Source organism: Ambystoma mexicanum, chromosome 8 (genome assembly GCF_040938575.1).
Source record: "Ambystoma mexicanum isolate Mex_15411 chromosome 8, UKY_AmexF1_1, whole genome shotgun sequence".
Taxonomy (NCBI): domain Eukaryota; kingdom Metazoa; phylum Chordata; class Amphibia; order Caudata; family Ambystomatidae; genus Ambystoma; species Ambystoma mexicanum.
Window position 1 is genome coordinate 97,129,599 of NC_090929.1, and position 14,576 is coordinate 97,144,174.

At 45.3% G+C, this 14,576-nt stretch overlaps 1 protein-coding gene across 5 annotated transcripts in view; it reads right to left on the minus strand.

Annotated features, from left to right (window-relative positions):
• Window positions 1-14,576, minus strand: part of MVB12B (multivesicular body subunit 12B) — a 786,673-nt gene that overhangs the window by 153,777 nt on the left and 618,320 nt on the right. For all 5 annotated transcript variants that reach the window (XM_069609391.1, XM_069609389.1, XM_069609393.1 and 2 more), the window contains exon 8: window positions 9,455-9,510. In XM_069609391.1, coding sequence (XP_069465492.1) covers window positions 9,455-9,510 — 56 coding nt within the window. The remainder of the gene's footprint in view (window positions 1-9,454; window positions 9,511-14,576) is intronic.

Sequence of the window (14,576 nt, forward strand, 5' to 3'; positions counted from 1 at the left end):
CCACTGAGTACACCTGTGAAGCCAAACCCCGCCCTCCCTCACATCCAAGTGGCCCACTTTATATATATGATAGGTTATTTATAACGCACTGAATACCCAGAGGTTTCGAAGCACAGACCCGGGGATCAAACCTGTGTTGCTCCATGTCGTCTTGCTTCCAAGGCGAGCAAGTTGCCCCTGAGCTATCCTCCCGAGACTAATAGGACAACTGCATAACTTCCTCCTTTCGGACAAATGCATGCAGTGTAGAACTGAGTTTTGTTCCCAGAAAAGCAGTCTAAATATACTCTTCATTTGTACCTGCTAATTAATCTATGTTAGGACGAGAATCAAGTATTCGGATGACCGAGGACAAGAAAAGTCTAATTTACTAAAAAGGGTAGGTACCTGCAGTACATTTTCTTTTCATCTATGGAAAAAGCAAATCAGCTTTGTATGCCAATGCATATTTTGGGAACGGCGCTTGCCACAAACTGCGATTTCAGAGCCAGCCTCCAAATGGTCCTTTGCAGCCTGCTGAGCCGTGCAGAATGTCTACAGCGGAGGCCGCGTGAATCAAAGAAGCTCTAGAGGGTGGGGAAGATGATGGCCCTAGAACACGGCGTGAACACAGGTGCATCTCCAGACCGAAATATGTAGTGCCTACAAAGGGGAGAAGATCAATTCCAAGAGATACTGAGCAATTTCCTCCAACTCTTGGACTGGTGACATAAGTATACTCCGCTCCAAACCATTGGAAAAATCCTAGCGTACCGGGAAATGGGATTTGTTCAAAGCCTATAAGTATTTGGGAATTTATCTTGATTGTTCAAAGCTTATAGGTATTTAGGGAGTTATGTCGATTGCTTGGTATTGTTGGGTTACACCATAAAGAAGGTTAAACAAGAAAACAAAAAAAATGACCTAAAAAACATTCCTGCCATTCACGTATTTGCTCAAAACCGATGTATTTGGTGTTTGACTAAACACTATCTTGTCACTTTAGCAACTCTGGTAAAAAAAATAAGAAAAAGTGTATTGAGCAGTTTGTGCAAAATCTTTTCAATAAAAGAGTAACGGATGAGCCATCAGTGTGAATGTAAAAGGTCACAACAAGTACTTTGAAGCACAATTCTTCTGCCTTCATATCTGTGTATGCAAATGTCAAAATAATATTACATTTAGCATTTTTTATTTTCACTGCATGTCATTATAACCAAAATCTGATACCCATCTCATACATTGGCCAGAAAGACGCCTCTATTGGTATCAGACCTAATATAGTTCACTGAAGATGTAAAGTTTTATCTAGCCTAATACTGGCATTAGACTCCTACCTAAGCGCTCCACATTTCTGGCACTTAACAAGATGAATGGGACACAAGGAGACACATTGATTTGGGCATTCTCACAGTTGGTGTCACTGGGGGTAGAATTTAAGCAAATATCGCATTTATCACACAGTGCCGTGTACAGGACTAGAGTGTTTAACATGAATGTGCTACATGGAATAAGGTCTATGACCATATGCCATAAGTAGAGCATTAAGAGCCACTCAATGTGTACTAATTAAGGCAAACTCAGTAGATTGACGATGTAAGTGCGCATGGAAATATTTCATCTGTACAAACTACTTTTATGCATGGTTGGGTGATGGAGGGCGCTTGACTTCAGTTTCAGAGCAGTCATAGGGCTTCTTACCCACAATGTCTTCAGGACTTTCAAATCCCAGCTCCCAGCATCTCAGGGTTCTTGGCCCCTCCGTGTGTTTTGCAAAACGTTCAGTGTCAAGCCCCACAAGGTAATGGGGCACCAGTGGGGAGTTCTCAGTGACTCTTGGGACCTTGGGCTTCATGCATGCCCCACTGTATTACATTTCTCTTAGTAGCCACTTAATTCAAGGTCTCTTGGGAACCTGGTCTCCAGCTCCCACTGGGTAAAGTTTCTTTTCTTGGATCTAAAAACCTTGCACATCAGGACCCAGTATGAAGCATCCATAGTTCAGTTTCTGTAATGGCGCTAGGAACCTAGTACATCAAGCTCCATACCTGCAGCCCTCCTTATCAAAGTGCTGATCTCTGGGCAACAGAATCCTAGGCTCGCATTCGCCCTTCAGTGTGTAGTCCCCTGGCAGGCTTCCTACTCTTCCTGCCATTCGGCGGCTCTTTGTACCTAGGGGTAGGAGAACATTTTCAATTCTGTTCCATGGGAAAATTGGCATAAGCAGGCAACATTTGGCCAACATGCCAATTTCACCTGAAGAGATAACGTGACAGTTTGGTGCTTTTTAACACACAAAATGTTATCTTTCATTGTTTCGTTTTTGAAAAACGAAATATTGGGCAGGAAAATTGCCATTTTGCCCATTTGCATTTCGTTTTCGCTGTGATTTTAAATTCTGCTACAAACAATACAAATAAATAATAAAAATGAAGAAAAAAAAAAAGCCAAAACTGTGGCAGAAAAGGTGATAAACCGCCCAGCTGGCAGATTTAGCCAATTCAGTTTTGCAGGCGGTCATTTTGCCCACTCCAAATCCTACCCAGTACAATTTATTTATTTATTTATTGTGCATTTGTTAGGCGCTTATACAACAGGTAGCTTGTGTTTGAAAGCACCCACAGGGCAGCAGGAGGGAACATGGGATAGAAACAATGAATAAATACACTGGAGGATAAAGACGAACCTGCTAGGCCTTGTGAGCATTCAGAGCGTGCAAGTGCAGAGAGAGAGGAGGGGGAGAGGTGGGAGTGGCAGCTAAGTCCTAGGAGTGCCCGTGCTCGCGAGTGGGCAGCAGAGGTAAGTGCCCAGTGGAGCAAGTGCTCAGCAGAGGACAGCTGCAATAAACAGTTAAGTGCAGGCCTACAGTGGACATAGGCCAGTGGGTGCAAAGGCAAGTGCTTAGGGAGGGCAGAGGCTGAAGGCGATTGGGTGTGGGAGGCCATGGCCCCGAAGGACACATAAGGGCCCTGGTCACCAATCGCAGTGACAAGGGGATTAGCAGGGGAGGGAGGAAGGGAAGGAGAAGGTGAAAATGAAAGTATTGAGGACCTTCTTGAATTTGAGACGATCCGGCTCAAGACAAAGAGGAAGTGGGAGGCTGTTCCAGAGGAGGGAGCCAGCCGAGGAGAAGCATCTGCTCGTATCCGTCACACCTCTTCTCTTGCAGGTCTTAGGGTATAGAGCGCGGGGCTCCACTGGGCTACCACACATGGAGTTTCCCCCTTAGGTTGCATCTCCAGGTCTCCTCTGAAGTCTTGCAGTCTGCTGTCCCTAGCGCCTCCAAGAGTCATCCGCGCTTCTGCCAAGAGGTTTAGTGTCAGGCCTCTGGTGCTTCTCCCCACCACGGGGGTCTTGTCTCCCATGCACTTCTGCCATCTTTAGGACCTCTCCACTGCTGCCGCACTTCACCTTCAGGTCCCTTGGTTCCTCTCTCGCACTCAAAGTAGTCGTTCCTCCTGTAGAACACAGCCCCTCCTATCCATGGCAAGGGCAGAGCACTACAGAATGGGTCATGTTTCTCGTTGTGCCACATGCACTTGATAACAAAACAGTAGTCGATTTCGTAAAAAGGCGTTTCGTGTTATTTAGCCATTTGCAAAGTACTGTCAGTACTGACGGGCAATGGAACTCGGATGCATGGGTAACATGATCCGTCCAAAATGCCGCCAAGCGGGGGACTGAAAATTACAGCTCTGGTCAAAGTAAGACCACAGTCACCAACTTAGTTACTAAATGACATCTCCTCACAAGAAGCAGAGACGTACTGGTCTGGAGTGAAAGCAGTACGATATCCAAAAATGTGAACGGTCATGGGGGATCGGGCAGAGGCAGTCACATGTGCCCCAAAATACTGCAGTCCGACTGGCCCCTTATACGAGTCGAATCAGCCACATGGGCATAAATATAGGGGGAGGACAGGGGGTTTTGTCCCCCCCAACTTCTGTGGCATGCCTTTCTGTACCCCCCAACTTTTGGAGGGAGGGCAGGGGGGCTGTAATCATCAATGACGTAATTGGACAGCGCAGGCCCGGCTGGGGTGCCCAGCAAGGCTTGCGCTGTCTCATTACATAATTCTGAGATGTCTGGCAGCAGCGCTGCAACACATTCAGGGCTGGGATGCCCTGCATGGCTCAGTCCCTCATCCTGGCTGGCCTGACTCAAAGTCAGCAGCCAGGGTGCTGAACTGGGTGTTGCAGGACCTGGCGCCTGTGCTGCCAAGCTAGCAGCAGCACTTCCAGGGGCTGCAGCGCAGAGAATCGCTTTCCGGCTTTGTATTCGTGCGACACACAGACAGGAACCAGGTAGCTCATTCAGCTTGCTGGTTTCTGTCTGGAGGTGCATGCGTGCGAAGAGGTTAGGTCTGTGTAACATGAGACGTGGCCCGGGTGGTGTTCGAAAGCAGAGCAGAGTTTTGTTTTTTTTTAAATACTTTTTTATTGTGTTTGTGTATGTTGGTTGGGGGGCTGGGATGCGGGCTGACCCTAGTGAGGGATGTGTCACATTTGTACAATGTGAGCAGAGCTCACAGTACACATTAAGGCCCCAGGTATGAAGACACACTAACAATAACAAACATATTGTCTGGTGCAAGCCACATCTCTGCAACGCCTCTAAAATTAGTCTTGCCACTTTTCAGATGCTACTAAAGCACCACCATCCTAATTTCAAAAAAGAAGTTGGCGGAAGGTGTGCCCTCCCCGAATAGAGTGTAAACAGTCAAACTGAGAAAACCTGTGACCCAAAACTGTCATACTCTACAAATTCTGTGAAATTAATTTGAGTGCTATACGCATTCCAAACATGATGAACTTTTGTTGATCAGTTTTTGCTCTAGGTGCGCAGAAGGAACCGCATGGAATTTTGTGTTAAAAGCACACTTTTAGGAGCCCTGTATAACTGCGCCCCCTGCTGCCAAAAATAATCTTCACCAAACTGGCAAAAAGTATTTCAAGTTTTTCAGACACTTTTTCAGGACGGTTTGGTGCAAATTAATAAATAGGTGTCATGATTCAGGTTACAGGCCACCAAAAACTGCTTCATTTACCAAACTAAGCAGGGGAGTATCCAGCATTGTAAAAGTGGTCGGTGAGGGTGGCGGTGGGGGTGGGGGAGGGGGTTATAAGCAACAAAATGCAATGTGTGGAATTCGACATGGCCTCATTGGCGACCCCAAACCACCCATCCCTGCCCCAATCTACTTTTTTGGTAACATTAGTGGAAGGTGGCATTTTAACACACAACAACAAAAGTAAAACTGCAGTATCATTCCAGATGCAGGAAACTCACCTATTAGAGCTCTGTCTAAGGAAGCCCTCTGAGGCAAAATACATGCAAACTTCCTAACTATTATATGGATTGCACCAACAGAAGTGACTTCACAGAAAAGGACATTGCAAGGCGCATCATCAGTCCTCGATACTTGGAGGCACCATGGAAGTGACTTTATAATAAGTGGCCACGAATAAGCCAAGTGACAAATAACTTTGTGGTGCAAGCTACCTAAATTGCACTTTTGTAATAAGTGGAGAAACTCTATAGTCATTAGGCTTTTCCATTATAATACCATGATACATTAACATAAGCTCTGAAGTGATTCAGAGTCACTTTCAGAGCTGCAGATAAGGCACAATGTGATTAAATGATTTGCTCATTATCACACACTTGGTTAAATGGTGACACTGGGATGTGGACAATTTAAGCGACCACACACATCTTTCCAGGTTTAGTTGATATAGATATTTATTAAGGGTTTGCTTTACATTTCATGTGCTTAAATAATTATTTATAGCAATGCCTTGGAGGCAAACCACATTACATAATAAACTAGCCTTTCATAGTACACTAACCATACACTATTATACATTGTCATAGAAATATGTTGAGCAATGGGAGTATGACTTTAGTTTGATTCTCCCCATACTGCATCCAAAAGTCACAATAGCATCATGTAGATTAATGTGAGCCTAACAAATCCCCTTTGGGTTTTAAAGCCATAGTCATTATTTCATAAAGCATGCAACATTATGCACACTTCTCACTTCTGATCACTCCATTCCATTCACATTTCTAAAGGCACAAAAATCCCTGCATAGTACCCCACTCCCTTCCATCAGTGCCTAATCGCTCACATTGTAATGCTCTGTTGATACAGAGCAATGTGAGGACCCTCTGCTGTCCGGAGCTACTTGGGACATTGTCCTGGCAGCAGGACACTGCGACCATTCGGAACGGGTGAGGTGTCCTGCTGCCAGGACAATGAGCGTGCTGAGCAGGAATTGCTCACCACACATGTCCTGTCAGCAACACCTTTGCCGTTGGGCGCCCTCTTTGATGTGCTGAACGGGAGAGGTGTCCTAATGACAAATGTCCAGGTCTGGCTCTTAAAAGATCTATGGGGGCAGCTTCCCCTTGCCCCCCTCCTCTCCCGCTTGGTACTCCACTGCTTGGAGCCATTTGAACAGAGGAAAACATACCTTCATTTTAATCTGTCAGAATCTTGTAGAAAGTATCTATCAGCACATACACATATAATGTGCTGTGCAGAACTCAAGTTTGGAGATATATGACGCTTAAAAAATTGATACCAAGTATACTTGGTCACCCACTGCACTGCATTAACCGATGGCTTCTGCCTTTGAATGAAAGGAAAAATCAAGGGAATTGATGACATTCCAGTGAATCTGTTCCTTTGGGCCATGGCTTTAGAGTTCAGCTAGGACAAGTCAACTTAGCCCTAAATTCCAGGGATCAGGGGGTGATAAAGTCTGCTCTGCTCAATGAACGTTGCGCCACTGTTTCCATGTGTTATTGTATATGTACATATAAAGGTTGTGTGCACACAGTGTATGTCAGTGGAGATGCTGGGTGCATTTGTGTGTGAGTGTATGCAAGCATATGTGTGTTGATTTGTGTGTCTGAATGAATGATAAATAATGCATTGTTTGTATGTTCTATTGGAATTAAGTTTGTGAATGTTATGTTGTGTCACTGGGTGCATGGCAGGCCAGCTGGAGAAGTGCGAGGGCCAAATTGATTTTTAAAGATAGGCCAACAGTCTTATGAAAGTTATAACAGAGCATCAGCAATGGACTCTTGAGGTGTAGTAGTCTAGTGTTAGCCCTCAGGGATTTAAGTTGTTTGACCGAGGTACAAAATCACGGCAAAATTGACCGTAGTCATTTAGCTGCAAATACGTTTTACCTTGGTACAAAAAAACAAACCCATGTCCTCCCCAAAGCGCCAGTACACCCATAAACCCCACTACTTACCTTTTCTCTATCGACCGCTCTCCTGTACCCTGCAGCGTCCGATCCATCCCTCTAACGCGGGTCAGTTCTGACGCTGCAGGGTCCCTTTTTCTTCTTTTTTTTTGTTGGGTCCCCTGCCACCAATGCTGAGGAAGCGGGGGACACCCCTGCAACGGCCGAAGTAAAAAATAAAGGACATGAGGGGTGGGGGACCCCCCCGACAACCCCAGCTCTTCATGTTTGGTATGCTTCAAACTAATCATAGTGACCGAATTTAGTCACTATCATTCAACCAAATTCGATCTAACAATTTGCCCAAAACGATCCCTAAGAGCCAGCATCCGCCCTCCCGCCACCCCACCCCTGACCCCCCCAACATTTTCAGCAAAGTTACTCCACTGGTCAGCCATATGAATACACCGCAAAAAAGTGACTGTGCAACAGCCAGTGGACTATTGGTGGATATGTCTATCCGTCGGGTAGCTATAGACATGATTTGGGGTTTACTACCAGCGTTTAGCACCAGGACGATGCCCTTGAATACGCCATGCAGGAAATTGGCTATATTGACACGGCAAAGGGACTTCTAAAGGGGCACAGACACTGGACCTCCTAACTGAAACAGCTCTGATTCTACCGCTCTCTTATAATTTACTTGGCATTTAGTCAATTCCCAAGACTTCTGAAAAAATAGATGCAGAGGGGCGTGGGGTGGCATAAACAGATGTGGCCAAGGTTGCAAAACGTGTCCACATGCTGCGCTGGCATTACAACCCTGGCAACTTAAGACCAACTCATAAGGCCATATCTGCTCGCAAACAGCTCGCAGACCTCTCTGAAAGGTAAGGAGGGCTGGGATAGAGCCAGTCATATGCCCTCCAACCGTAGCTGCTTTTCAACATGATACATAGGATTACGGCCGGTAAGAAAGCTCAGCAGGTTGAGCGCTCACTGCTGCGATCTATGTGTGAACTGTAGGTAGCAGGTTCAAATCCCGGCAAGGCCAACTCAGCCTTTCATCCATCCAAGGTCGATAAATGAGTACCAACGTCAGTTGGGATGATTAATGTATGTAAATATGTTCTATGTACAGCGCTTAGGCGTAAGCGCTATGCAAATAACAAATCATCATCCAGTGGGTCGATGGACAGTGGAATTAGGGCCAGCGAGTGAAAATAAGCAGAATACTTGGAGCACTTGCGTTAAATGGGTTTTATAAAAGTTATTTGGCGGGCTATTTAATATGAACACAACTTGAAGAACCTGGGATGTAAGCATACAACAACTGTAATAAAACGAAATAAATGAAATCGCTCTCTTTCTGGGATCGATCACCTCCGGCTCATTTCCGTGCACTGTGCGTTTTTATCAATAATAGCTCAATTGTCCTTTTGAAAAATAAAACATTGCATGTGGCAAAAATCTCTGAATTATTTTAGCCACAAAACATAGCAAAATCCAAACCCCAGGACGCCATTAGCCCCCTGCCACCTCAGGGGAGTCTTTCAAGGGCTCCCTCGAGAGCTGGCGTAGTGGGAGAAGGCGCAGCAGGCGCCCTTTTGTTATGAAATGCGCCCGGGGCAGCAGGATGCATTTAATAAGAATAGGGTGTTGACCCAATTGCGATGATTACCTCCCTGCTTAGACGAGGGAGCGGGCGGTTTTCATTAGAATAGGGCGCTCATGCTTTAGAATGAGCACCCTATTCTAGTAATGAACTCCCTGCTCAGGCACCGGAGCGGGGAGTAAAAAAAAAAAAAAATGGCACCCCTCCAACCCTTCCCCTGGCATTGACCAGGGGCGGGAGTGGGGCACCACATTTTTCTTAAACCGCTGGGGCGCTGCCACCGCTAAGGCTGGCACTGCTATAGTGTACTTAGAAAAGCGAGTGTGTGGTTTCGCTGAAGATGTTGCCTCTTTTGTCGGAGTTTGGCTCGCTGAGGGAGGAGTGAAAGGAACTGTGTCAAGTTGGGGGGCGATCCAGACGACAACATGCGCCTCTTCAGACCACTTTTTTGTGAATCAAGCTGTACTTCCCGCTACTTTCTGATCAGAGGGTATTTGGAAAGGATTACTGCGAGATCTCTGGGGATCTGGTATTAATAGCCGAATAAGAAGTTCACAATGGATTGGAATTCAGACACATAATGCACACAGAGGGTCATTAACACCTTTACAACCAAAACCAAAAAATGCAAAATACAGAAGAGTCGAGGTGTACTTACCGCTTCAGATGCACATGCAAACTTCTCGGACACCATGAACGGCACACCATCCATCGCTACAAAGGAAACACACATTCACATTAACAGAGTACAGGATAGTGTACAGCTCCTCTGAAAACATGCTCTATAAAGACCGATCTTATTCACAATACACCAATGGACAACACAAGAGCTTTGGTGAGCCTCAAGTGCCCAGCCATCCTGAGAATAGTGGGCATCTTCTGTGATGCCAACCAAGCAACAGAAAGCGGTATAGAGTACAGAGGGTTCCTAGTGATTGCATCGACAGTCAAAGCATTGATAAACCATACCATTGACACCAAAGCATCTAAAAAAAAAAACATTGAATGCATTTTAATTATTATTATTTTTTTTTAATGGGGGGGTTGCTCCCAACCCCTCTTTTTAATGATTTAAAACACATTTTTACTAAACGAAACCCTTTACCATTGAAAAAATGCATTTGATGCTTTTTTCGATGCTTTTTTTCAATGGTTTGCTTTGTTGATGCTTTGTTTTAGATGCAATGACCGGATACCAGTGCAGAGGGCTTCCAGCAAGACTGACAAGCACCAAGTCTACACGTGCTTGTCTAGACCTCTAGAGGAGGTCCAACAAAATGCGAATCTTAAGCGGTCTCAGAATGGACGACCACAAGGCACATTAAGGAATCCAAGCTACAGAAACACGTCCAGCACACGCAAACCCTCTAAAGCAATGACAAGTGTGACACGATTGGGAGTCTGGGAAGATTTCCGGACACTTGGGCATTTGCGTTACTGCAACTTGGCCAAACAACGATTAGGGAAGTATGCAAACTCAGATTCACACTGGTTGAGTTGATTTGTAAATGCAGGCCTAGACTACATATCTTCACTCTGTGCAAAAGTAGCCAGCCAATCCGCTCCCTCGAAAAGCAGGCGGACTCCGCCAATGCAGGGCCACGGATCGCATGCCGAATTGTTTTTAATTGATGGAACATAACTCTCATTAGTAATTCGGAATACAGGAATTCAAATTAGGATGAAGAGACCCATGCACTAGTAAACATGCTAGTGTATATACACTAACAAAAGATGTGCATGTATATAGATCACTAATAACATACCAGATACACACTCGCCCTTGACCATCACATCCATGTAAATGACAGCAAATTATCAGCTCTAACAATACACATAGCCAATGGTGCTGCACAGAACCACGCCACCCTCACCAACTACCCCCCATTCCCGTCAGTTCTGAGCAATGGACACTGGCAAAAAGAAGTCTCTGATCCAAAGTAGGTGGTTTAGGGAAGGAATTGAAGAGATAAAGAACACTAGAGCTTGGAAGAGAGAAAAGTAACCCCGATTAGCAAGTGTATAACGAATGGGAGGATATGGCATGGAAGGTCAATGGCAAAGCATTGTCACCAAAGCGCTATACAAGGGTAAGAATCCAGAATAGAACAATGTAAATGACTAATCAAAAAGAGTAACCTATGAGGAAAAGACGTGGGTTTCATGGTAGAAAGGAACATAGGGAAGGCAAGAATGAATAGTGAGAGGTAGAGAGTTCCAGGTCTTTGGGGAAAGTTAAGAAATAGAATGGAAACGTGGTTATGGGAAATCTGGTTTAGGGACTCTCAGAAGAAAGACACTAAGAACTTAGAGAACGAGCAGGAACATGCAAAGAGGCGAGGGAAAGATAAGGAGTGAGGCCATGTAACCCTCTGGAGACAATGCAGAGAAAATGAAAGATAAGCCAGGATTTCAAAAAAAGACAATAAATACACTGAACAGAGTCAGACATACGAGTACGATGTGAGAGGGGGAAATAAATAAGAGTATGGATTGAGTAGTTGAAGATCAGGCGTAAATGAGAGTCAATAGGCAGGGAGACGTACGAGTAAAGAAGAGCAGTAGTCAAATTATAAAAGAACAAGAGTAGAAATAAGAAGCTTTATAGCTTGAAGCAATGCAGCGGGTGGGCTTTCTGAATATTATAAAGTTGTAGACAACAAGAGCGAGTGGTATTGGAAACATATGTAGTAAATGAGTGTAGAGTCGAAGGTAATACCAAGGTTGAGTGAGGATTGTGAAAGAGGGATAAAAGAAGGGGAAAATAAATATCTTAGCTGAGGGGGAGAAGGAGCAGAGGTAGCAAAGAACAGCGTCTCAGTTTTAGCGGTTGAGATGCAGAACCCTAGAGGGCATGCAGGGTTGAAAAGAAAATGGGCAAGCAGTAATCATCAATTGAGTAGTATCAGAGAAAGAGGAGAAAGAAAGAAAAATCTGAGTTAATTTCAGCAAGGGATGAAATATAAAGAGAGAAAAGAAGAGGACCAAGAACCGACCCTTGAGGGACACCATGTCGCAGAGGAAAAGCGGGCAAGCATTTCCCAGCCCAGGAAATAGAAAATGGGTGATCAGAGAGATAGTACTGAAAGCATGTAAGTAGAGTGCCAGAGAGGTGGCAGGATGCAAGAGAAGACATGAGTAAGTGATGATCTACAGTGTCAAAGGTGGCTGATAGATCTAATAGATCCAGGATAGAAGATTGTTTAGTGTGACGGGCAAAGAGCAGTTTCAGTAAAATGGAGCATAACATTATCCAGATTGAAGCGAGAAAGCAAAAACTGATTATCAAGATAGGTAGACATGTGGGTGTAGACAGTACATTCTAGAGGTTTAGAGAGTTAGGGAAGAATAGAGGATGAGAATTAGCAGGAACAGATGAATCGCAAGGAATTTGACTATCCTCACGGTGGGTGTGCACTCACCTAGGCTTTTTTTGGACATTTTATATGAAATTGAATGATGGTAGATCAACCTCTGGAAAATGTGTGGGGCTAATCTGCACACACTTTCTTATGCTCACTGCACGACATACACATAGACCCGTGTACTCTGGGTGGACACAGTCTACAGGCAGTCCTCTCTGTCATATTTAGTTGGGATCTAACAGGTGGAGTACACGATGCATCTCGGAAGGGGGAGGGCCAAACCTTTCCTCCTGCCATGGCCAGCCTAAAAACTATCAAAGGCTCCATGGATCCGATCTGTCTGTTTACCCTCTGCAGATGGTGGCTGCAATTAATATTATTAACAAACTATCAGAGTATACTTCAAACCGGGCCCACATGGGGCCTGGCTGCAGAGGGTAAAACAAAGGATACAGGAAACCTCAACACCTCTTTCAATGCACTGTGCCAACGTGAAGGCAGCGCCTGCCCTAAAGTATCAATGACAGTGAGCTGTCATGTCTGGCATGTGTTTACAGAATGCAACCCACGGAGGGGGACCTCATTCAGAGGGTAGGAGTATGTGATTTGTTGGAGACAAAGTCTGTTCTCGCCACAGCTTCAAGGGAGACCTGCCGCTTTAATCAGGATCCACAGAGAGCTCAATTAACCAGAGAGACCCTTTGATCCACAACAGACAGGAAGATGGGTGGGACTTAGTATTACATGTTTTCACCCCTTTACCTTTTGTGCTGCAATGCACTCTGGTTATGACCTCATGCATACAGGAGATTGTTGGTGGGGACCCAGTTGGTGCAATAAGGTAGGCTTAGCCTACACCAATCAGTGGGGCCCATTTGGCTTTCAAAGAGGGTCATTGCAGTTCATCGCAAGGAGTAATAAGAGCAACTCATTTGGACCTTGGCTGAAGGTACAGTCTGCCTTACAGCCTTCGCCAGTTAAGGAAGGGCAGGATTTCCAAAGAGGGAAGCAAGATCCCTCCCTTAAACATATCACAGGGAAAAGAGGGAGATACTGAATCCAGAGATCCCTCCAGCAGCTCCAGATCCGGTACCTAGCCAGCACACAGCGTGCCCTGCTAAGCTCTGCAGCAAGTTTCCTAGGTGGAAAGTGCGAGAGAGTCTCTGAACCAAACCAAGGACAAGGCAGTTGCCTTCAACACTTTCCTCCGCTTTGGGCAGTCAGCCTTAAAGGACGACACAAGCCCAATGACGAAGCTAGGAGGAGTACATCGACAAGCATCTAGCAGCGTTCGGCTCAAAGGACATTATCGAGCCAGTTGAGCTGCAACTGACTGCACCGCTGTTGTCACGCCGCAGTCACAAACGACATCAGAGATGCCTCAACCAGTGCTTTAGACCCACCAACCATGAGACAATGATTCCTCACCTAGAGCCGCCATGTAGCTCAGCCTGCAGCCGTCCGTCGCCTGATACCCGCAGCTGTCTCCCATCTTGAACTCTGTCGCAGGAGCTGCAAAGCACCCTGAAACCGACTCGACCCTCTCCAGGACCAATAACTTCTACAAGCACAAGGTACATTGTGGTTCTGTACCCCTGGTCTTTCGCCGAAGGCCCCTAGTGACATTTTACGACCCACTGCTCCCTTCGTACTGAAACCAAGTATCCTTGAACTATTGCGATTAATTACGTTACAGACTACCATCTTGTCAGTATCCAGAGTGCATCCCTCTTCCTTCTTTGAAACTGCCTACCCGCTGCATTTCTTTAAAGGGTGGGTTGTATTTTGTAGTGTGCTAGTACTGTCTGTTGAATAATAATAAAGTAGATATTTTTATAAGACCTTGACTGGACACTCCTTTTATCATTGGGTAATAATTGAAATTTCACTGTGTTGCAACTTGCCAACGATCCACGACCTTGCGGATATAAGCCTGCCGTTCTGTACATGTTAGGACAAGGAGGTTTATAATGTGCTTGCGTTTCCAATCTGTTCAGATACCTTCTGGTGTATTAGAGGTGTGGGGTTGATTGACGGTTTAGAAACCGATATTTATCCCTGAACCACACGTGCCCCGGAAGTTGATTCGTCACAGGAATGCAGTGAAAGTTTTTTTTTTTTTTTAGGGTAGGCACGACCCCTGCATGTCTAAACCAAGAGGAAGGTTACAAAAAGTGCAAAGAGAAAGATTGAGGAGAGAAAGGCGAGAAGAGCAAGAAAAACCTTAAGAAGAAGAGGAAATGGGTGTCGAGCGGAAAGACAGTGGGGTGTTCACGAGCAAATAGACACAGATTGAGTTGGAGTGTATTTATCAGGTGCACATCTGCTGGCAAGGCAGGCAACTAGTCAGAATAACCTGCATCTGGGCGCAGATGTTACTAAATTTAGATCATATGTCAAATCAAGCATTAAAAA